The 22465-nt window shown below is 44.4% G+C and overlaps 1 protein-coding gene across 1 annotated transcript in view; it reads left to right on the forward strand.

Annotated features, from left to right (window-relative positions):
* The first annotated feature begins 541 nt into the window (after positions 1-541).
* The window catches only part of NELL1 (neural EGFL like 1), a 1034994-nt gene continuing 1013070 nt past the window's right edge, over positions 542-22465 (forward strand). The window contains exons 1-2 of the mRNA XM_055581358.1: positions 542-744; positions 11167-11295. Coding sequence (XP_055437333.1) covers positions 690-744; positions 11167-11295 — 184 coding nt within the window. The 5' untranslated portion in view covers positions 542-689. The remainder of the gene's footprint in view (positions 745-11166; positions 11296-22465) is intronic.

A 22465-nucleotide genomic window follows, 5' to 3' on the forward strand; every position in this document is an offset into this window, starting at 1 on the left:
CCTAGGCAAATCCGGAGTAACTGTCCTCCAGGGAGAAGCTGAGCACGCTAGTTGACTCCGTCTGGGTCGGGGTTCCCCCGGGGGCGGGGACGAGGGGCGGGGGGGGAATCCACCCGCAAGGGCTCGGGGTTCTTCGTTTCGACCAAGATGAACTGTGGCAACTTCGGCAGCCCTCACCGCGGCGCCGAGGCACAGACAGCAGCAGCGGCTCCGCCGGCTCTTCCGGGCTGGAGAGAGTGAAGCTCAGGGAGGGGGTGCCCTGCGCCTCCAGCTCCTCCCTTTTGGCCCCCGGGTCCCGGGACTCCAGCTCCAGTGCTCCGAGTGACAGAGGTTGCAGCGCCGATCGCCTGCGTCCTCGCTGCGGAGGAGGAGCCGTTGCCAGCGCCAGGCGCAACCTGCCGGAGTGGCCAAGCCCCGCGTTCCCGCCCCAGCGCGGAGGCGAGCGCCGCAGCGGGGGCCGGGGTCCGGGCCCGGTGCCGCCGCCCGCGGTGGGGGCGGGCTGGGGGCGGGGCGGCCGGGCCGCCTTCCTGGGCGCGATCCCTGAGCGCGGCACCCGGCGCAGCAGAACCACCTCCCTCACCGCCCGCCAGCAAGTTTGGCGGCTCCGAGCCCGGCGCGTCTCGGCATCCAGGCGCATTTGTTTCTTCCTGGCTTCCACGCGCCCGGTTTGGCCGGGACCCTTGGGAGCGATGCCGAGGGATGTGATTTTAGTTGTGTGCTTCTGTGTGTGCACCGCCAGGACAGGTAAGCACGGCTGGGGCTGTCGGAGGGATGCGGGGAAACGGGCGAGCCCAGCCGCTGTGCCCAGCGCCCACCTCGGCTTGGGGAGGACCTGGAGCAGAGCTCCGCGCCGGTCCGGGGAAGGGCGTGGATGGGTCCCTCGAATCTCTCTGCCCTGCTCCAGGTGAAAGGGTGAGAAGTGGGACTTACAGGCCGGTGGAAGATGCCCCCGAGGAGTAGCCCCCTGCCCGGAGGACGCGGCCTGGCGGGCACAGGGGTGAGGGGCGCGGCCGTTCAGGCACACCCTCCAGCTGCTAGCGACCGGCTTCCGAGTAGAAACCCACATAGTAGGGAGGGCCCGGGAAGCCCACCCCCGTGAACTTGACAGGTGCGGGGGAAACCGCGGTCCCTGCGCCCTGCTGGCCGGAGCTGGGGCGGCGGCTGGGAGGCGCGCCCGCAGAGGGAGCGCTTCCGGCCGGCGGGCGGGCGCTGCTGGGGCGCGGGCGGGCGCTGCTGGGGCGCGGGCAGGCGCTGCGCGGGGTGAGAGCTGCAGGCGAGGCTGGAATTCCGAGATCCCTTTTCTCGTCCCCTCCTGCCTCTCCCCCGGGGAACTCCTGAAGTAGTTTTTCTTGCCACTCCCTTTCTCCCCCAGAGGGCAGGACAAATTCGAGGGAATTGGAGCTGTGGGGGCAATCCCAGGGAGATGCTCTTAAGCTCCAAACCAGTTTTCGCAGACTGTAGCTGCGTGTTGGGGTCGTGGAGGGGAGGTCAGGAAAACGGGCGTAATTTTCTGAAGTCCCCACTTCGTTCTGCCTCCAGGGAAGCAGTTGTGAGGACGTTAAGAGCACCTCCTTCTCTCAGCCCTCAGCCTGCATGTCCCCTGGGGGTTTGGAGACCCACTCTCAGCCGCCTTCTCTGGGGAGCTAGTAGTAGATTGGGGAAGGTGGCGGTGGATTGGACGAGGGAATTGGCAAAAATAGGACTCTCCACTGCTGGTGGGGGCGTCGCGAGTTTTTATTCCTACGCTAGCCACCCTCCTAACGTGCGGCAGACTTCGCACCCCAGAGTTGATGGGTAGTCATCCCCACTGCTTTTTCCCTCTTTTATCACTCTCATTTCTCCTCTCCAGAGGCATAGCCTCCTGCCCACGCTAGGCAGCAAGTTTATCTGTAGAGGGCTGGGAATGGGTGCTCGGCCTGGGTGGGCTCAAAAGTTCCCTCCGCTCGCTCCCCAGGCGTCCCTCTTGGGCTGTTAGCAGCCCGCCTGAGGATTCAAGAGTTGGGTGTCCAGCAGCTTCCTGCTGGCCCTTTCCATATTCCCCAGGACCGAGCAGGCGGCAGCTTTTCCTTTGCTTAATGAAAGAGCGGCGGGTGTGGACTTCTCCAGGGATAAAAAGAATCCCCACCCGTTTTCAGTCTCCAACCGAGAGCTCCGCAGCCTGCCAAGATACCATGACTCTGTCCAGCCTAGAATAAGCGCTTCTTGAGTTCCGGCCTATCTAGATGGGTTAGTCTTTTAAAGCCAAGAGCACACTAGAAAAAGCTTGCCCCCGGGAAGATCAGAGCAGTGGGGACAGTGCAGAGCGTGGGCGACCAGCCCTGCTAGTGGAGAATCTGGTGCTGGTGAGCATCTTACAGGGGAACCAAAGAGAGAAGCTAGGTGGGGTTGGGGTGGGGTGAGATATCCGTCATTTAATTTTCTCAAGTGCACATCGCTAAGGAGTATGCCTGCGTCCTTTGTTCTCGTTACTCCTTTGAAAAGTCGGCCAAAAGTACCTTCCCCAGAAGTGGATTGTGGGTCCTGGGCGCGTTGCTTGTGGAGTTTCTTTAAGAACAAAATCTTTTCCCCTTCCCCACATTGAGCCCCTTTAAATCTTGTAAAAAATCGGTTGTAGGGAAGTTTCATTTCTGTATTTATTCATTCATTCAACTGAAGAGTTGAGCGCCTTGCTGGGTGCTAGGATTGCTTATGCAAAGAAGAACCGACTTGGTCTTTGACTTCCAGGAACTTAAGGCTTAGCTGAGAACCTAGATAGAGACTGAAAAGCGTTTTTATTGTACAGCTTGATGGGGTAGAAGGAAGAGAGATGGGACTATAGAAGTCTGTATTAAGGATATAGAGGAGAAATTGTAGAAATGAATTCTGGGGAGGGGTGGTAGATGGTCAGGGAAGCTTTAATCAGAAGGTAACATTTGAAAGTTGTGTCTTGAAGGATTTTTAGGGAGTTTTCCAGGTGGACGGAGTGGGGAAAGCATTCCAGACAAAGGGCACAGCTTGTCCAAAGGCAAGGAAGAATGGAAGGATCTGAGAACTGGTTGCGCAGTTGCTTAGGGAGCTTGGGTTTTCTGTGCCATTTGGTACTCGTTCAAAGAGTACCAAGAGGCTACACATTTCTACTACAAAAATTATCAGAAGAATCAGAAAGACATGGGGGAATTATATCTCAATTCTTTTACTTATAATTTCTTGCAACTTGGGGGATATGATCAGCAGTTTTCTCTTTGATTTTACCTGGGAACCATCATCCCTGTATCACACATCCATCCTCTGAGGTAGCTAAGGCTGGCTCTTAATTAGTTGATCGGGATCCAAACAGCCACTTGCAAAGTTTATTTGTCAAGTGGGACAATTGTTGTCTGGGCTGTTAACAGCCTGAGATGAAATCAACACGTGGTTCACTGAGTGAACTGCTCAGATATCACTGCTTTTAATGGAAATGAATAGATGGTATCGGGCACATTTTAATTAAAGCAGCACTGCAGTGCAGTAGCAGTTACATATGAAAAGATCTAATGATAGGTGTCACAGGAAGCTGCTTAAATTACCTCATTGTTCAGAGAACTTGTTTTAAAGAGTAAAGTGGAGTTAAGATAGGTGTTGTTCTGGTTATTTCTGGGTGAAAAATTCTAAGATTTCCAGGTACATCACTAATAATGGAAATTTAGCAGGCTACGATGCTTTCCAGGTGTCTTGGTGGTAGAGAATCTGCCTCTGGAGGAGGTAATAGCAAGCTATTCCAGTATTCTTGCCTGGAGAATCTCATGGACAGAGGAGTCTGGTGGGCTACAGTCCACAGGGCCATGAAGAGTTGGACACAACTGAGTGACTGAGCATGCATGCACACACACAGAAGGCCACGGTAACAGCAGTAATAACACGTCATGTCCATGAGTTTTCTCCAATGACCTGGAAGTGCGCATAATACAAAACTCAATGATTACTGCCCCATGGCTTTCCAGTTTGTTGTGGTCACCAGGGCAGTGGGTAGAGGGAGCTCCTGGGGCTGAGTGAATGCTTTTTCTGCCACCTGCTGGGAAGGAGAGCTTTTTAAAGTACCTCCCAAGCTGTTGTTAACTGAGTTGAATAATAAAGCTATGAACAGAAGCCCCTGGCCTCCAGTAAGCAAGTGAAATATTGGCTGACTTGGAACAGGCACAGAGGATGCTTCTGGGATATTAAGAAACTTTGTGGGAGTTCAGAGGCCCAAATCCAATCAAATGATTGTGAAATCCTGCTGGTAAATGAGATCTTGGAGCATCTCTCCAGTGAGGTTTGTCATGCATGGAGCTGGGGAAAACAGCTGCCTTCATGGATGGTGAGCTGGATTAGGTTTGAAGTGAGCCAGATCCAGGAGGATTTGCTTGGGAGCTTAGGTCCAGGACCCTGGAGGTGGATTGAGTGGGTTTTGGACCTGAATACTCCCTGGGTTGGGCTGAAGAGTGGCCAGCAGCAGCAGCAGGTGTCCTGGGAGATTAGGGTGGAGATTCTGAATCTCAGAGTCAGACCTTAAGTGCCTCTGTGAGACTGACATGCTGCCTTCCAGGTTTTTAAAAAATATTTCCCCCCCCAGAGGCTCTTTTTATCCTACTTAATTTCAATACCCAGCTTTAGCCATTTATAGAGCAGTTATAACCAAAGTAAAAAACTTATAATAGAATTTCCCTGGAAAGGGCAGGAGCTCCATGCTTGGACGAGAAGCAGAAACATTAAAATAAAAAAAAAATCTTTATGGAGCCAACACTCTCATACTATATAAGGTTCAGGTGAAGCCATGCAAATGCTGCCTTATTAATAGATTTTCTGATTCCTTAGGCAATGGGCAAAGCAGTTTTACTCATCCTGCTATTGGCATAAGGTATTTTCATCTCGAAGGGAACCACTTAGAGAAAAGAATATTGTATCTGGAAGGCTAATTGATTTCTCTTGTTCTGTTTTTGTGGGATGTTTTTATAATAAGAGCAATACAGTTATCTTGAAACCAGGGAAGCCCCTTCATTTGTGGGCTCTAGGGGAAGAGCTCAGTATATTGGGTTGGCCAAAAAGTTTGTTCTGGTTTTTCCAAAAGATGATGCAGAAAAACCTGAACATACTTTTTGATCAACCCTATAGATTCAATATCGGAGAAGGCAGTGGCACCCCACTCCAGTACTCTTGCCTGGAAAATCCCATGGACGGAGGAGCCTGGTAGGCTGCAGTCCATGGGGTCGCTAGGAGTCAGACATGACTCAGCGACTTCACTTTCACTTTTCACTTTCATGCATTGGAGAAGGAAATGGCAACCCACTCCAGTGTTCTTGCCTGGAGAATCCCAGGGACGGGGGAGCCTGGTGGGCTGCCATCTATGGGGTCGCACAGAGTCGGACATGACTGAAGCGACTTAGCAGCAGCAGCAGCGTAGATTCAATATATGGGTTTCACAAAGTGCGGCCAGAGTGAGAATCCCTTCTATTCATCTGAGCATGTGGAGGGGTTGGGAAAATGGGAGCCATCTGTACCTTTTGTATAAGTCCAGTGAAGTTGTGGACCAGGGAGATGGAATGGTCTGGAGGGCTGGTCCTATGAAAGACAGATGCAGTGGGCCCCAGCAGGGCACCAAATATGTGGTAGGAGTGTTCATACAGTTATCACTGAAACCTCATGAGGCTGGAAGGCTGGTATTGAAAGTGAAGTGAAAGTCACTCAGTCGTGTTTGACTCTTTGTGACCCATGACCCATACAGTCCATGGAATTCTCCAGGCCAGAATACTGGCGTGGCTAGCTGTTCCCTTCTCCAGGAAATCTTCCCAACCCAGGGATCAAACCCAGGTCTCCTACATTGCAGGCAGATTTTTTACCAGCTGAGCCACCAGGAAAGCCCGGGAGGCTGGTATAATCATCCCCATTTTATGGCTGAGATTAATGAAGCTCTGAGAATTGAAGCAATTTTTTTTCCCTCAAGGGCACAGAGTTATTAGCGGGAAGAGACCAGGACTGAAAGTGATCCTTAGTTGAGTGTTCCAGATTGAGGGTGCTGTGTTCTCACATGGAGATGGGGATCCAAGGGCACCATTGGGGTGTTCTGCCAGTTCTACAGAACCTGGGTGCCTTTTAGGCTCGTCTAGTTGCAGGGCTCCAAGTTTGGCCTGCATTGGTCACTTATTTTCACAATAATATTGCCAAATAAGCCACCAGAAACTAAAAATAGCATTTATTTTGGTTCATGCATCTGTTGCCTGGTTTGATGATTGGCTCACCTCGACCAGGTTTGGCTGGGCATCATCCCAAACCCAAGTAAGGTGTCTGTCCCAAGTGTCTGAATCTCCCTGGACCAGTGGCCCCACTGGACCATGCTCTTCTCATCGTGATGCAGAGGTACAAGGGAACAGGCTCCACCACACAGGCTTATTCAAGTCTTTGCTTGTATCATGTTGCTAATATTGTTACTGAGTCCAAGCTCACTGCTCATCCCATGACAGGCCAATCAATCAGGAGATGAGGTGTCGAGGCAAGCAATAATGACTTTTCTTGGAAAGCTGGCAGACCAAGAAGATGGCCGACTAATGTCTCAAAATAACCATCTTATCAGGGTCTGGATGCCAGTTTCTTTTATAGAACATGTCGTAGTCGTTGTGCAGGTTGGAAAAGAATTTCTAGACATGAAACAGAATGAGAGGAGAGTAAAGTCTATTAGAGTGGGAGATACCATTAGAATAGAGGGCCAGCTCAAGGGACAGCCGACTGCTTTTGTGGGCTTGTAGCCAATTTTTATAGCCTCAAAACAGAGAAAATTCCTACTGGAATGATGGCATTAGGTGATTGGTTAGGATGCTAGAGGGTGGGTAATAGGGTGGTTATTTTACCTAATATGGGGTCAGGGAACTGGTTTAGATCTAGAGGCTCATGGCAATAGTTGCTATGGGGCATGATCAGTTCCAGAGATTTTTATCCTGTGACCTTGGTACAGGGCTCCACGGAACGCAGAGTAGAGGAGGTGAGGAAGTAAAGTAAAAAGGCCATTCATCTTGCAAATGTCTCCTGGAATGACCAGCCTTGGGAAAGGGGTGTATCAATTTGCTTTTTCTTGTAGCCATTCACACTCGCAGCTAGTGGGTGGACAGGGTCATGATGTTTCCCTGAACAAAAGCACTCTGGTTTAGCACTCTGGTAGAGGGACAGGCTTCCCTGAGGCAAGCTGTTATGTATAGACAGTATTCTTTTATTGAAAAAAGCAACAGGAAGCAAAGGTTAAAGTAAAAGAAACAGAGCCAGCATATAGTCAGATTTTATTCTTTCTTGTAACTACATCCTAATGAATCAAACAAGTTACTTGACCAGGCTCAAACTCAAGGGATGGGGAAGTTTATTCCCACTCTAAGGATCTCCACTGCTACTGCTACTGCTAAGTCGCTTCAGTCGTGTCTGACTCTGTGCGACCCCATAGATGGAAGCCCACCAGGCTCCCCCGTCCCTGGGATTCTCCAGGCAAGAACACTGGAGTGAGTTGCCATTTCTTTCTCCAATGCATGAAAGTGAAAAGTGAAAGTGAAGTCGCTCAGTCGTGTCCGACCCTCAGCGACCCCATGGACTGCAGCTTACCAGGCTCCTCCATCCATGGGATTTTCCAGGCAAGAGTACTGGAGTGCGGTGCCATTGCCTTCTCCAAGGATCTCCACAGCCATATAGCAAAAAGTGTGGATATGGGAAGGGTAAAGATTTGAAGCCAAGAATTCAGTCAACCATATCCCTTTTAAAAAATTTCCTTGGCTTAAATTGGGATTCCCTGATAGCTCAGTTGGTAAAGAATCCGCCTGCAATGCAGGAGACCCCGGTTTGATTCCTGGGCCGGGAAGACCCACTGGACAAGGGAAAGGCTACCTGCTCCAGCATTCTTGGGCTTCCCTGGTAACTCAGCTGGTAAAGAATTCTCCTGCAATGTGGGAGACCTGGGTTCGATCCCTGGGTTGGGAAGATCCCCTGGAGAAGGGAAAGGCTACCCATTCCAGTATTCTGGCCTGGAGAATACCCTGAACTGTATAGTCCATGGGGTTGCAAAGAGCTGGACACGACTGAGCAACTTTCACTTTCTTTGGCTTGAATTCCATCCAGTCCTCTCATGGTATTCCCCAGATATGCATATTGTCTGAGATCACTGTATCCAAAGCAGTGATCATGCATCCACTTTTTGGTTAATTCTGTGGGTCCTAAATTCAGGATGTGACATACACAAGGCCTTGTGCAAGGCACTGAGACTATAGGAATGCTTCCTTCGTCTTGTGTCCAGCTAAGGGCTCATTCCCCAAACTGCCTTCCAACTTCCTGGCCAGAGCTAGACCAGCATAGAGGTCCTCTGAGATCACTCTTAATCTCTGCCGTATAGGTATAGAGCACTATAGGTTAAACTGAAATATTAATTGCTTTTCTTCCTTTCCAAGATGATCATTGAATTGCTGATATCTGTTTGCTTGGAGAAAAGCATCACCAGTCTCAGTGAGAGGCATCCAGTGCTGTGACATTGACTGATAGATGCCCATTGGCTTGGTGCTTCTTTACACAGAGTAGGTAGTTGGTCAGTCATCAGTCTTTGTGAATTGAGTCTGTGTCAGACAGGTAGGATGTACTGAGGTAAATCAGAGCACATCCCACTCTTCCCCCCTTAACACATACCTGAAAGCCCTCTAATGATTGTTGTTTAGTTGCCAAGTCATGTCTGACTCTTTTTGTGATCCCATGGACTGTAGCCCACTAGGCTCATCTGTCCATGAGATTTCCCAGGCAAGAACACTAGAGTGAGTTGCCATTTCCATCTCCAGGGGATCTTCCTGACCCAGGGATCAATCCTGCACCTCCTGCATTGGATTCTTTACCACTGAACCACCCGGGAAGCCTCATCTCTAATGATGCCCCATTGCAGTTAGAATGCTCTCTCTCTCCTTGCTGCAGTTCACAAGGCAGTTCCTGCTCAGGGGCCCTGCTTTCTACCGCTGTCCCCTGGCCCACTCTGCTCTGGCCACAGCAGCCTTTTGTGTGTTTCCTGAACATGCCACGTTTGTTTCTGGTTTGCATTTGGTGTTCTCTCAATAAATAGAAAGCTTCCCCCAACCCCAGATCTTCCCTTCTGGAATGATCGCCAGCCCCTATTGTCATTAAGGTTTCTGCTCAGAGGAACCTTCCTCTACTGTCCTTTTTAAAGCCTCCATGCAAGCTGCTTTTTATTTCATAACTCTTATTTTCTCATAGCTTTTATTTTCTTTGTGGCATTTATTGCCATCTCGGGCTTCCCTGGTGACTCAGACGGTAAAGAATCCACCTGCAATGTGGGAGACCCGGGTTCAATTCCTAGGTTGGGAAGATTCCTTGGAGGAGGGCATGGCAACCCACTCCAGTATTCTTGCCTGGAGAATCCCCTTGGACAGAGGAGCCTGGCAGGCTACGGTCCATGGGGTCACAAAGAGTCAGACATGACTAAGCACAAACACAAGCACATTGCCATCTCAAATTATCTTATTTACCTATTTGCTTACTTGCCCTCTCTTCACCTGCTGCCTTAGGAATGTGTGCTCAGGGAGGCCAGCTCCAGTGTCTTGCAGCAAGTGCAGTGTGTTTGTTACAACGGAAGCACTCAGTCACATTTGTTGAAAAACTACTGCATTCAACACACGGGTGAATGAATGACTGAATAAATGAGTTGTCTTTGGGTAAACTGGTCTCGCATTTGGCTGCATTTGGAAGGGGAAGACTTAAACCTTCAGTTTAGAGGACAAGGGGAAGCCTGACAAAAACTGAGAAGGTGGCTCTGTGCACTGTGCTTCTCATTTAATCCTTTGTCCACCTAGGGGATGACAGGCTTTGGCTCCCAAGACCCTTCCCTGAGCCACCTTCCATCGATGGAAGCCTAGATCGCTGCAGCAGTCTTTGTCTCCTAACAGGAAAAGACTGAGGAGCGTGTAGATTTCCTTCTGCAGGTCCTTTGGGAAAGGGGTGAGGTTGGGAGGACGGATGAGGTTGTCACAGGGCGTGATGTCCTGAATGAAATGTACTCAGTGTCTCTGGGACAAACTCTCCAAATCTTGCTTCAGTGACTATGTTACCACCAGACAATCATTGACAGCTGTTGCTGATTAAAACATTTCCAACTGTGCAATCAGAATTGCACTATTGAGATGCTAAGTGTAGACAGACACAGCCTTTAGGAATGGCTTAAACAGAATCCCTTGGAGTGATTGCTAGCCTTATTAATATATATATAACTGGAAGCCACTTTGCAGGCATGAGCAAATCATTCTACAGAGCACCATGTAGATGGGAGACAGGTTCGAGGATTTGCCTTTATCAGACCAGATGATGGAGGCTCAGGGTCCTGTTTCTGTGTGCCCTGTAATTCTCCAACAAGAGTTGTCAGGGAGTCTAACTTTTCAGTGATCCCTTTGAAATGTACACCCGTGGTTCTGGGGATTCCCTTTCCTGGCCAGTACCTCTGTCACCCCTGTCCAGCAGGGACAGCATGCCTCCCATTTCCTTCCTCTTTATCACACATGTGGGTGCCTGATTAACAGTGCTCTGCAGAGGTGTTTCCTGGTGACGGTGGTGTCAGTAGTCATTTCTGCATCAGTCTGAACAGGTAGATCAGGGCCACAGTCCTGTACCCATTGTCCCTAAATTGAAAAAAGCGCAGAAACCCAAAAGATAACTCAATTGACAGCAAAACCTACCCTGAGCTGAACTCCTTTGGTGGCAAAACTTGACTTAAACTGATATGAGGCTGTGTATAGTCTTTACTTGTACCAATTAGAAGGAAACACCATACTTTTTGCTTTAGAAATACTGTGTTTGGTTATGGGGTGCTGATGTAGACTTTGTTGAAGGTGTTACATAAAATGAGTATATGGGCCAAATTAGCTTTCCAACAGATGATCCATTCTGAGTTATGAAATATATTTGGCCCTGAGGGTTTTGCATAGGGATTATCAATCTGTAGCAGGGATGGCAAAGGGACGAAGAAACCATCGTATCAGTGGGATGATGGAGCAAAGAGTTGCCTTCCTTTTCCATTTAGGAAAAGAGCATCTCCAAGCACTTATCACTGGCTTCTTTGTAGTCCCTGCCACTCCTGTCCTCTGCCATTTCTGTTCTATGTAGTTTCGAGCAAGTCTGCATTTTCAGACAAGATGGCTCTCTGTTCCTTTTCAGTGGTAGGCTTTGGGCTGGATCCGGACCTTCAGTTGGATATCATCACTGAGCTCGACCTTGTGAACACCACCCTTGGGGTCACGCAGGTGTCCGGACTGCACAACACCAGCAAAGCATTTTTATTTCAAGGTAAAGGCATCTCTCTCCTTTTCATGGGGTCAGGACTTGGGGAGGAACTTGGGATCTGCCTGGGGCATATTCTTCTGGAGTGTTATTTGTTGGGCGATCATCTCTGTTACTTCTCCTATGTTATCGCCATGAGGAATGTCCAGAGATGCTGAGGGTGCTTAGATATTTGAGGGGTGTTCTGAGGGTGTAAGGGGGGCAGTAGTGGTCATGGTGATGGAATATTTGGCTTGGCAGTGATATATATCCCAGGGGATTTTGGTGAGGGATCTGAAGTGGAATGAATTTGTAAAGTCCTTGAAAGCCACTGACCAGTCATATTTTTTCCACAGGATATTTTTTCTACTGTTATCCATATGTTTACCCGTATCTATTAATGCATCTATTCCTATTCTTCTATCTGCATCTCTCATTCATCAGTGGATCATGCACACAGAGGATATTTTATGGCTGCAGTGTCTTAGGGGTACAGCTTACTTGGTTCTGCCTGCTATAAATCTGACTACAATTCGTTAAAGTGTTCAACAAGCATGCATCAGGGCAGTATAGTGCACTCCGTAAAAGCCTGGCCCTGGAGCCTGACTGCTTAGGATCACATGCCAACCCTATCGTTTACTGACTTGGCGGCGTTGGACAATTCCTTAGCCTGATTCTGCCTCTGTCCTCATCTGAAATGCATCATGGGACTATTACAATGCATCATGGGACTATTACCTGCATCATGGGACTATTACAGTGATTGAGGAATGAATCCAGTAGAGTGGTTCAAACAGCGCCTGATAACATAGTAAATCCCCCAGAAGTACTAGCTGTTATTATGGAACCCCTACTGTGTACCAGGCACCATGCTAATAGTGGGATTATTAATAAGAGTAAATAAATAGAGTGAAGGGAACAGTCATTACGCAAGTAATTACTGACTTCCACTGGCTATACTTATCTTGAGGGAGATGTATAGGTTGCCAAATAAGAGTATACAGGGAGATCTGATTTAATGGGTGTGGGGAGATGGTAGTGGTCAGGGAAAGGCTACCCTGAAAAAGTGCTGTGTCAGCAGAAGTGTGGAAAATGAATAGAAAGCCTGGTGTAGGAAGAGGTGGGGGCTCAGAACATTCTGGGCAGTAATGATATGTTATGAAGGTCTTAAGGCAGAAACCGACAGAAAGACATTTAGCATGGCTAAAAGGTGGTGAGCAGCTGGAGAGGTAGGCAGGGACTAGGTCACACTGGGCCCTGTAGGCAGAACTGACATATAGCTGATGTCCGTGGGCTTCGTGTGCTGATGCTTTATGGCCGGTGTCCGTTCTGATAGGTGGGGGGCCATGTACTTTTTAACTATTGCAAATATTACCCAGGCCCTTGTTAGTTTTCTGCTTTACTCTCAGATCAGTGGGGGCCTTTGATGAGTTGAAGCAGGGGAGTGATCTGATCAGATATAGCAGTCAGACAGCCTGGATATTCCTATACAAAAATGCCTGGCGGGCTTCTTTGAACCAAGCCTTTTGTGAAGATAACAAAAGGATTATTTTAGAATGACTGAACCAACATTATGGGATGATATATATATCCTGTGCAGAGAACTTCAGTCTTGTTAATAATATACAGCACATCTACAGATCCTATATAGTAATATATAACAAGGCTACAGATATGTTAATTTCCACTCACTCTAGGAATCAGTGAAGCAAATAGATTGTGCATGCGTAAGAGCAGACAGACTGGGTTAGTTTTCTCTTTGCATTGTGCAAGATCTGTTCACTTACTATTGGGAGACCATCCCACTCTTGGTTTGAGAGGTGCTGCTGACACTTTGTCAACAGAGTTGTTATGGAAGCCTGGCTCATCTCTACACTTCATGAAAGCAATAGTCTTTCTATCTAAATACCCCTACATCCCGACGGCCAAGTATTGTGCATGGTACGTAGTAGGTGATGAAGAAACATTTTGAACTGCATTAAAATTTCCTCTGTCCAATGTGCTCTTTGAAAGGCTTGCTGCCTGCTTTATACATTAGTCTAGTCATTTACTCATTTATTTATTCCCTAGGCTAGATCTCTGCTCTCTAATTTGTGTGTTTTCCGCTTCTGGGATGTCTACCATGCTCCAACAACAGGGAGAGATTTTCAGCTTCTTTGGTGGGAAGAATAACTGTATCATGGGAGTTTGACTGAGGAGGGCTTTCACTAATTAGGGCCCTTGTGATTGCATTACTTGGATAATCCAGGGTAATCTCTCCATCTCAGGATCTGTAATCTGTAAAGTCCATTTGGCATGTAAGGTAACATATTTCATGTATTTTGGCAATCAGGACATTGACATTTTTAGGGAACTATTATTCTGCTTACCACAATGTCTGCCCACTGGCCCCTTCAAATTCATGTCTACTCCACATGAAGAATCAATTAACCCCATCCCAGTATCTCCCAAGGTCTTAATCCATTATAACATCAGCGCAAAGTCTAAAATCTCATCCACTCATCAGTTGAAAAATTTCTAGTCTCACTGTCTAAATAATCTAAATCAGAAATGAGTGGGACTCTGAGTATTTGCTGTTTTGGAGCAAAATTTTTCTTTATCTGTGGATCTGTGAAACTAGAAAAAACGAATCTGCTTCCAAAATATAATAGTGTGACAGGTATAGGATTCCAGTTATAGAAGTTACTGTCCAAAAGGGAAAAGTGGAAAGAAGAAAGGGGTCACTGGTCCCAAGAAAATTTGAAATCCAGCAGGACAAACCCCACTGGGTATTAGGGCCTGAGGGTCATCCTCTGTGGTCCTTGGCTCTGCCTTCTAAGTTTATGACTTGTTAATATGAATCATTCTTTTTCATGAAAAGTAGCATATATTCATGGAGAAGGCACTGGCAACCCATTCCAGTACTCTTGCCTGGAAAATCCCATGGACGGAGGAGCCTGGTGGGCTGCAGTCCATGGGGTCGCTAAGAGTCGGACACGACTGAGCGACTTCACTTTCACTTCCACTTTCATGTGTTGGAGAAGGAAATGGCAACCCACTCCAGTGTTCTTGCCTTGAGAATCCCAGGGACAGAGAAGCCTGATGGGCTGCCGTCTATGGGGTCGCACAGAGTCGGACACGACTGAAGCGACTTAGCAGCAGCAGCAGCAGCAGCAGCAGCATATGTTTGTAGTTTGATAGTTTTTTTTTTTTTTTTTAATTTACTTTTAAATATTTGGCTGTACCCAGTTGGGGCATGGAAGATCTGGTTCTCTGATCAGGGTTTGAACCTGGGCCCCCAGCATTGGGAGCATGGAGTCTTAGCCACTGGACCACCAAAGAAGTCCCTATAGTTGAATAGTTTTATCAACCTATTTCTTGCCTATAGAATTTGGGGAGTCCATCAGCCTTATTTCATCTTCTTCCTGTTCCTTCAGTCCTAGGTGGCAGTGTTTCTCTGGTATAACATTCTCAAAAACTTGGAGAGTTTCCTGTCCATGAGACAAAAGGCTCCTTTACAGATCTTTCCAAGAAATCCCATCTCTGTTATTTCTGACTTCTACTGGGAAGACTGAGGGGATCCCTGAATTACAATTCTCATCTCTTTAAAGCACCCTCTGGTTGATTGAATATTCTGACCGTTTTGATCTTTCAGAAGTACTAGCAAAAAGTGGTTCAGCCACATCCTTGGCTTCCTTCCAGAGCAGACTTTTCTGACAGTGAATTTCCTAATTTTATTGTCTTTTCAATCTGGATAGGCTGGGAATTTTCTATACGATCAGTCCTGGTTCCTTTTTGCTAAACGGCTCTTCACTTGATCTTTTTCCTCTCACTTTTTTCTGTATGCAACAAAGAGAAACCAGGCTGCACCTTCAACACCAGGAATCAGAAGTGAAAAATAGACTTTGAAGGGCTAAAATCAATGAGCTGGCAGAGCCGTGTTCCTTGTATAGCCACTATAGGCTAATCAGTTTATTGTTTTTCCAGCTTCCAGCAGCTGCCACGTTCCTTAACTTGTGGGTACATCGCTTCAACCTCTGCTTCTGTTTCACATTTCTTTTTTTCTGTTTCTGTCACATTTTCTTTTCTTGTACTGACTCTTTTGCTCCTTTTTTCCCCCTCTTACAAGGACCCTTGTGGGTCCTTTTCCCTATATTGGGCCCACCTGGATAATCTAGGATAATTTTTTCATTTTAAGGTTCATAACTCTGTCACATTTGCAAAGGCTTATGCTGTGTAAAGTAATATATTTATAGGTTTTGGGGATTAAGATGTAGAGATCTTTTGAGGGTAGGGATTTAATTTTGTCTGCCATAGGATGACTACTCACTGCTGGGCAGAAATATGGGCAATAGGATATTTCCAGAATACTCCAGATAAGTCCTTTCTAGTGTATCATTGTCCAACAGAAATATAAGTAAGTGAGTCATATCTTTGATTTCAGTTTTTGTAGTAGCCATATGAAACATGTAAAAATCAAGTGAAATTGATTTTAGCTATACATTTATTTAACCCAACATATGAAAAATATTACCATTTCAACATATGGTCAATACAAAAAATTGTTAATGAGATATTTCACATTTTTTCCAAAGTAAAAAATCTCATCTATAATTTATAGGTACAGTATACAGATTTGGCAAGTTATTCCATACATAATTTTAAGTATCATTAAAAAATTTAACAGCTTTGTTAAGATGTAGTTAGGTTATAATAAACTGTGCATATTCAAACTGTACAGTTTGTTAATTTTAATATGAAAACACCAGTGAAACGATCATCAAAATCAAGATAATGAGCATAGCTATCACTCCCAAAGTTTCCTCTTTGTAAAATAATCCCTCCTTTCTGTATTTCAGCCTCTACCCTCAGGTAACTACTAATCTGCTTTATGTCAAAATACAGTAGTTTGCATTTTCTAGAAATTTTATTTGAATAGAATTATACAGTGTCTACTCATTTTGGGAGGATCTAATTTCTTTCATCTGTCATAGTTATTTCAAGACTTGTAATAACATGTAAAGTGCTTTTCTTATAGCCAGGATATATAGAAGGGTCTTTTTTTTTTTTTAAACCAGTATGTCAATCTCTGTTCATCAAGGTTAGTTAGGCCATTTATATTAATATGATTATTGATATGTGGTTTAGTTGCCAAGTTGTGTCTGACTCTTGCGATCCAATGGACTGTAGCCCGCCAGGCTCCTCTGTCCATGAGATTGTCCAGGCAAGAATACTGGAGTGGGTTGCCATTTCCTTCTCCTGGGGATCTTCCCGACCCAGGGATTGAACCTGGGTCTGCTGCATTGCAGGCAGATTCTTTACCAACTGAGCTACAAGTGAAGTCCGATTATTGACATGGTCGTACTTAAATCTATGTTTTTGTTATTTGTTTTATACCTGTCTATTCTTTATTTCTCCCCTCCCCACTTCTGGCTTATTTTAGAGTAATTGAAAATTTCTTATAATTTCTTTTTTAATCTCTTTTCTTGGTTTACTCTTTGTTTCACTATTTTAGTGTTGTCTTAGGGTTTAAAGTATACATCTTTAAATGATGACCGTGTACCTTCAGGTGATACAACTTAATGTGTATAATAAGAATATTTTGATAGCATACTTCCCTCCCCTGACACTGTACTATTGTTGTTCTACATTTTACCTTATGTTATAAACTCCATTCTACATTGTTGTTATTTTTATTAGTCAATTATCTTTTGAACATATTTAGATAATAAGAAAATCAATCACATATTAACTCACATATTTAGTTACTATTTCCTGTGTTCTTCAGTCTCTTGCATGGATTCTTATTTCAATCTGGTTTCATTTTTCTCCTGCCTAAAGGACTTTGTTCAACATTTCTTTTAGTGCAGGTAATGAATTCTTTCAGGTTTTGTATGTCTGAAGAAGTCTTGATTTTTTAAAACCCTTTTTGCTGGGTGTAGAATCTTGGGTTGGCAGTTTTATTTCTTTCAGTCCTTTAAAGGCGTGGATCCACTGTCGTCTCACTTGCACTGTTTCCAGTGAGAAATCTGTTGCCATCCTATCTTTATTCCTCTGTAGGTAATGTAACTATGCTCCTTGCTTTTAAGACTCTCTTATCACTAACTTGAAGCAATTTGATAATGATGTACATTGGTCTGATTTTCTTCATATTTCTTGTGTGTGGGATCTGTTGAAATTCATCACATTTAGAAAAAAAAAATGACCTTTATATCTTCAAATATGTTTTCTGTTTCTTTCTCTTTACTTTTGGGATTCCAATTATGTGTATGTTAAGCTGCTTAAAGTTGTTCCATAGCTCACTGACTTTCTGTTCATTTCAAAAGTTCTTCCGCTCTTTTCTCTCTATGTATCATTTTTGGTAGTTCCTATTACTCTGCCTTTAAGAACTGTTCTGTATCGGCTGCTCTTAGTATAATTCTATTTTTTTTTTATGTCATGTGTTGTAATTTCATCTCCATAAGTTCAGTTTGACTCTTTAAAAATGTTTCCATTCCTTATCCAACTCTTTGAATAGATGGAATGCAGTTATCATCAGTCCTGGGATGATTCTGATTAATTTTTCTCTGCACTACTGCTTCCTTGTATCCTAGGTAATTTTTGATTAATGCCAGACATTGTAAATTTTGCCTTGTTTAGTATTTGATAAATCTTTTTGCATTTTAATAAATATTCTTGAATTTTATTCTAGGACACAGTTATTAAAAAACAATTTTATTCTTTTGGATCCATTTTTTTTTTTTTTGACTGAGAGAGAGTTGATGTGCAATATTAAGTAAGTTTTGGGTGTACAGTGTAGTCCTTCAATAATTTTGAAGGTTATGGGTCCTACTTTTAATATTTGTTAGATGACTCAGAGCAGTGCTAGTGAATAGTTCAGAATGAATTATTTTCCATCACTGAGGTAAGACCTTCTGGGTGCCCCATGAATCATGGGGTTTTCCAGTTCTAGTGGTGAGAGTAGGTACTGTTCTCTGCCTTATGTGTATGCTGGGCACTGTTTCCTTTGGGTGGTTTTTCTCTGTCCTTGGGTACTTTTCTTACATGCGTGCATTGATCAGTAGTCTGTTGAGAGAGTTCTATATTTTTCTCTCTGCTCTTTGTCTCTCACATATGCTGTCCTGTGAAATCTAGGTGCCTTGGTCTCCCCACACTCAGCTTCTTCATCTCAATGTGGGGAGACTCCTGGGCTTTGCCTGCATTTCTTCTTCCTGTGACACAGCTTGGAAACTCAGCGGTAAGCTTGTGTGATTGTAGGATTCGTCTCTTTTGTTTTTCATCTCTCAAGGGTCACTGTCCTTCATTGACTGATGTCCAGTGTCTGCTGTTTCATTGAATATTCATTTAAAATGTAAATTCAAACTAATTCAAATTTCATAAAATTAAGCATTCATTTTCTCCACCACAGTAGTCATATTTCAGGAGCTCAATTGCCATATGTGGCTTGGGGTTGCTATATTGGACAGTGCAGGTCTAGAGAGGCTCAGGGATTTTAGTATTTCACCATAGTTCAGTTAATATGATCAAATCAAGAAGTCCTTCTTTCAAGTTTAATATGTAAGTAACATACTACTTAAGCTCTCTACCTCAAAGTATCTCCTTTTGCTCAATGATAAACTGGGCTTACTATATATGATTATAGTGAGGATGAAATATACTAATACACATAGAGCATTAGAACTGTACTTGGTACATGGTAAGCTCTTGTTAAATGTTAGTGCATGCATTTGTAAGTAATAGGGTATAACTTTGGTCTTCTTATGTGTATTATCTGTCTGGTGTGTTATGAATGTCAAATTTTAACCTGCAGAGATAAGTTGGGATAGTGGGAAAAGCAGAGGATTGTGTAGAGGATAGATTAGGTCTCAGCACTTTCTATGTATAAATTTATTTTACCTCACTAAGGCATAAAGGAAGTATTATCATTCATAAATGGATGTACTTGAGTCAGTACTTAGGGGGATCAGTGGATATGTCTTTTAATGTCCTCTAGCCTCAGTTTCCTCATCTTAAAATGGGATTGATTATATAAATTAAATAATAATGTATGAGAAAGTACTTTGAAGACTATAAAGCATAGCTGATGCTGCCCAAGTGGGAGTGAAGCTGGAGCCACAAAGATGTGGAAACATGACGGCCGGAGCTGGGGGTACCGCCCTGGTCGTCCCGGGACTACAGTTTGTTCTGTTCCCCTCCGCTACCTGCTCCTTTTCCCATGAGCTGGAAGTGGGTTTCCCCACCGACTGAGACGGGTTGTCTTGCGGAAATGAAAAACAAAAGCTCTTATGTATAGAATGGATAAACAATCAGGTCCTACTGTATAGCATAGGGAACTATATTCAATATCCTGTAATAAACCATAATGGAAAAGAATATGAAAAAGAATATATATATATATATATATATATATATATATATATATATATATAAAACTGGGTCACTCTACTGTATACCAGAAGCCAAGATAATGTTGTAAATCAATCATACTTCAATAAAATAAAAAAAAAGAAAAAAGAAATCTATAAAGTAAAAAAAAAAATTTCTTCTTCTCTTCCTTCCTTTATTTTTATTTTTTCTTTTATTTCACTATCCTAAGTCCAACCCCGAATTGATGTGTATTGAGGGCATGAAAACCTTCATGTCAATGCTGCTGCTGCTGCTGCTAAGTCGCTTCAGTCATGTCTGACTCTGTGCAACACCATAGATGGCAGCCCACCAGGCTCCCCCGTCCCTGGGATTCTCCAGGCAAGAACTCTGGAGTGGGTTGCCATTTCCTTCTCCAATGCATGACAGTGAGAAGTGAAAGTGAAGTCGCTCAGTCGTGTCCCACTTTTAGCGACCCCATGGACTGCAGCCTACCAGGCTCCTCCGTCCGTGGGATTTTCCAGGCAAGAGTACTGGAGTGGGGTGCCATTGCCTTCTCCGCATGTCAGTGCTAGCCTCTTAATAATAATATTGATAAATTTAAGTAGAAAGCTTAGTTAACTGAAAGCACTCCTATCCATACCAGCTCCAAAGCCTCATAGGATTTATTTTGTGGCTACTCAGCTTTTTAAGCTTATCTTTGTCACTGTTGTCCATGTAGAATGCAAAGACTTGAGTGAGTAAGATTTTTATTGTCTTTTTACCAGAAACAAATCATATTTTAATAGATAAGGATTGGGGCTAGGGGCAGGGAGAATGAATGGCTATGTGTAAGACTGTCATTGATCTTCTCTAGGCTGAAAAACATCCAGAATGCCAGCATCCGAGTTTCAAAAATCATTCTAGAATACCTTTGCTTTGCTTTGAGCAGGACTGAGAGAAGCTTTGATTGAGTTTGAGACTGTACTTCTCCATGACTGACAGCATCTTAGGGTTGAGTAGTTGGGGGATGTGTCTGTGTATTGGTGATTCATTTATAAAAGAGAATTAGAATATGCCTGAGTGCAGATTCTTTAATATGTTAGTTTTTTTTATTTTTTATTTTTCTACTGTCAGGAAAGTGCTACCTTGTAGGAGTTCTACTTTTAGGAGGATTTCTGAGGAAAAAGTGGTATCTTTTTTTATGTGACAAGAAAGAACAAAGGCTGATAAGAGATACTTTGAGGAAAAGACTGAGGCTTTTAGGACCTATTTGCAGTCTAGGCTTTGAACTAGATGTTGAGGAAGACACAGAGAAATAAGCATAGATCCTGGCTGCAATGAGCGTACTCTCTAGAAGGCAAGCACAGCATGTCATCAGACATTCTAATGCAGAGGACAAGAGAACTGGCAGTGGGGTGTGGATAAAGTGTGTTGAAGAGAGAAATGGCCTCTTACTGCCTCATTTGGGGAAGGCTCCCTGGGGGAACGTGGTACCTGAACCAGACCTCAAAAGATGGTTAGGAAGTAGCCATGTGTTTTCAGTTTCGTAGAAGTACTACCTGTGTGTAATCGTTTTTACAAGATGTGCTTGAAGTTTGAGCCATAGCTCTTAATACTTCGAAAATTTGAGTAAGATGAAGCTACCCAAAGGGTTGGTTTAATGCTGATCTTCTAAATTTCCTGCACCCACTATTGCCCAAGTCTAAATTGTTTTTTCTGTTGATTGGATGCGCCTAGTTGCTAATTACCTCTGGGAACATTTACAAGTGAACTTCACTTTGAGTGCAATGATTTAGTATAACTTTGCATTTAATCAGTTAGTGGAGTGATTCAATTCACATACTAACATCTCCCAAATACAGGTATTTTTGCTCTTGCCAAAAAACAGACAACCCTGAAGTAAGCTGTGGGAGTGGGGTGGGTTTTCAAATTCCTCTCTGGGGCAAATTAACACCTGCACTGGCATATCCTGGAAAATCATTCAATGGCTCTGTGAATAAATGGATATCATAGAGCAAATAAATTCTGTATTTATTTCCCAAATCTGCATATTTCTAACATCTGCACTAAAATCAATTTTCTCACTCACGCTTCTTTTCATATCAAATTGTACCTTAAGGAAGGAGATGGAGAGAGGCAGCAGAGAATGTAAAAGGATAAGAAATCTTTTAGAAACTATTAAGTATAAAAGCCAATTCTGTGATAACAAATTGATCTTGGGCCAATTACCTTTTGGAATTTGCTTCTTTTTTGGTCATTTTGAGGAATGATGATAGTGTCTATGATACAAGATATTTTCAAGGGTCAATTTAGATAATACAAATTTATGGTAAGCCATAAGAAGAAATGGAAATGTTAGTCAGTATTACTATTGAGTATTTATTCAGGAAATATACTTTTTAAAATTAGATAAATATTTAGCGGGTATCTACTAGGTATTAGATGGGCTTCCCTGGTGACTCAGTGGTAAGGAACCTGCCTGCTAAGCAGGAGACACAGGTTTGTCCCTTGGATTGGGAAGATCCCTTGGAGAAGGAAATGGCAACCCACTGCAGTATTCTTGCCTGGGAAATCCCATGGACAGAGGATCCTGGTGAGTTACAGTCCACAGGGTTGCACGAGTCAGATAGGACTTAACAATGGTAGCAGCAGCAGCAATAGCAGGAACTGTGTAGTAGGCATTCTTTCAAACACGAGGAATGCAGCAGTGAGCAAATCAGACCTAGAGAGTTCCAGTAACTGACATTAGCTGTAGTGACATAGGATTTGAATTCAGGAGTCTACACGTGCCGAGTTTGTATCTTAGCCGCAGACATGTGGCTGTTTTTCCCTACCTCATGATGGTGGGAAAGACAAAATAAATGCAATATGA

The sequence above is a fragment of the Bubalus kerabau genome, chromosome 5 (genome assembly GCF_029407905.1).
Source record: "Bubalus kerabau isolate K-KA32 ecotype Philippines breed swamp buffalo chromosome 5, PCC_UOA_SB_1v2, whole genome shotgun sequence".
Taxonomy (NCBI): domain Eukaryota; kingdom Metazoa; phylum Chordata; class Mammalia; order Artiodactyla; family Bovidae; genus Bubalus; species Bubalus kerabau.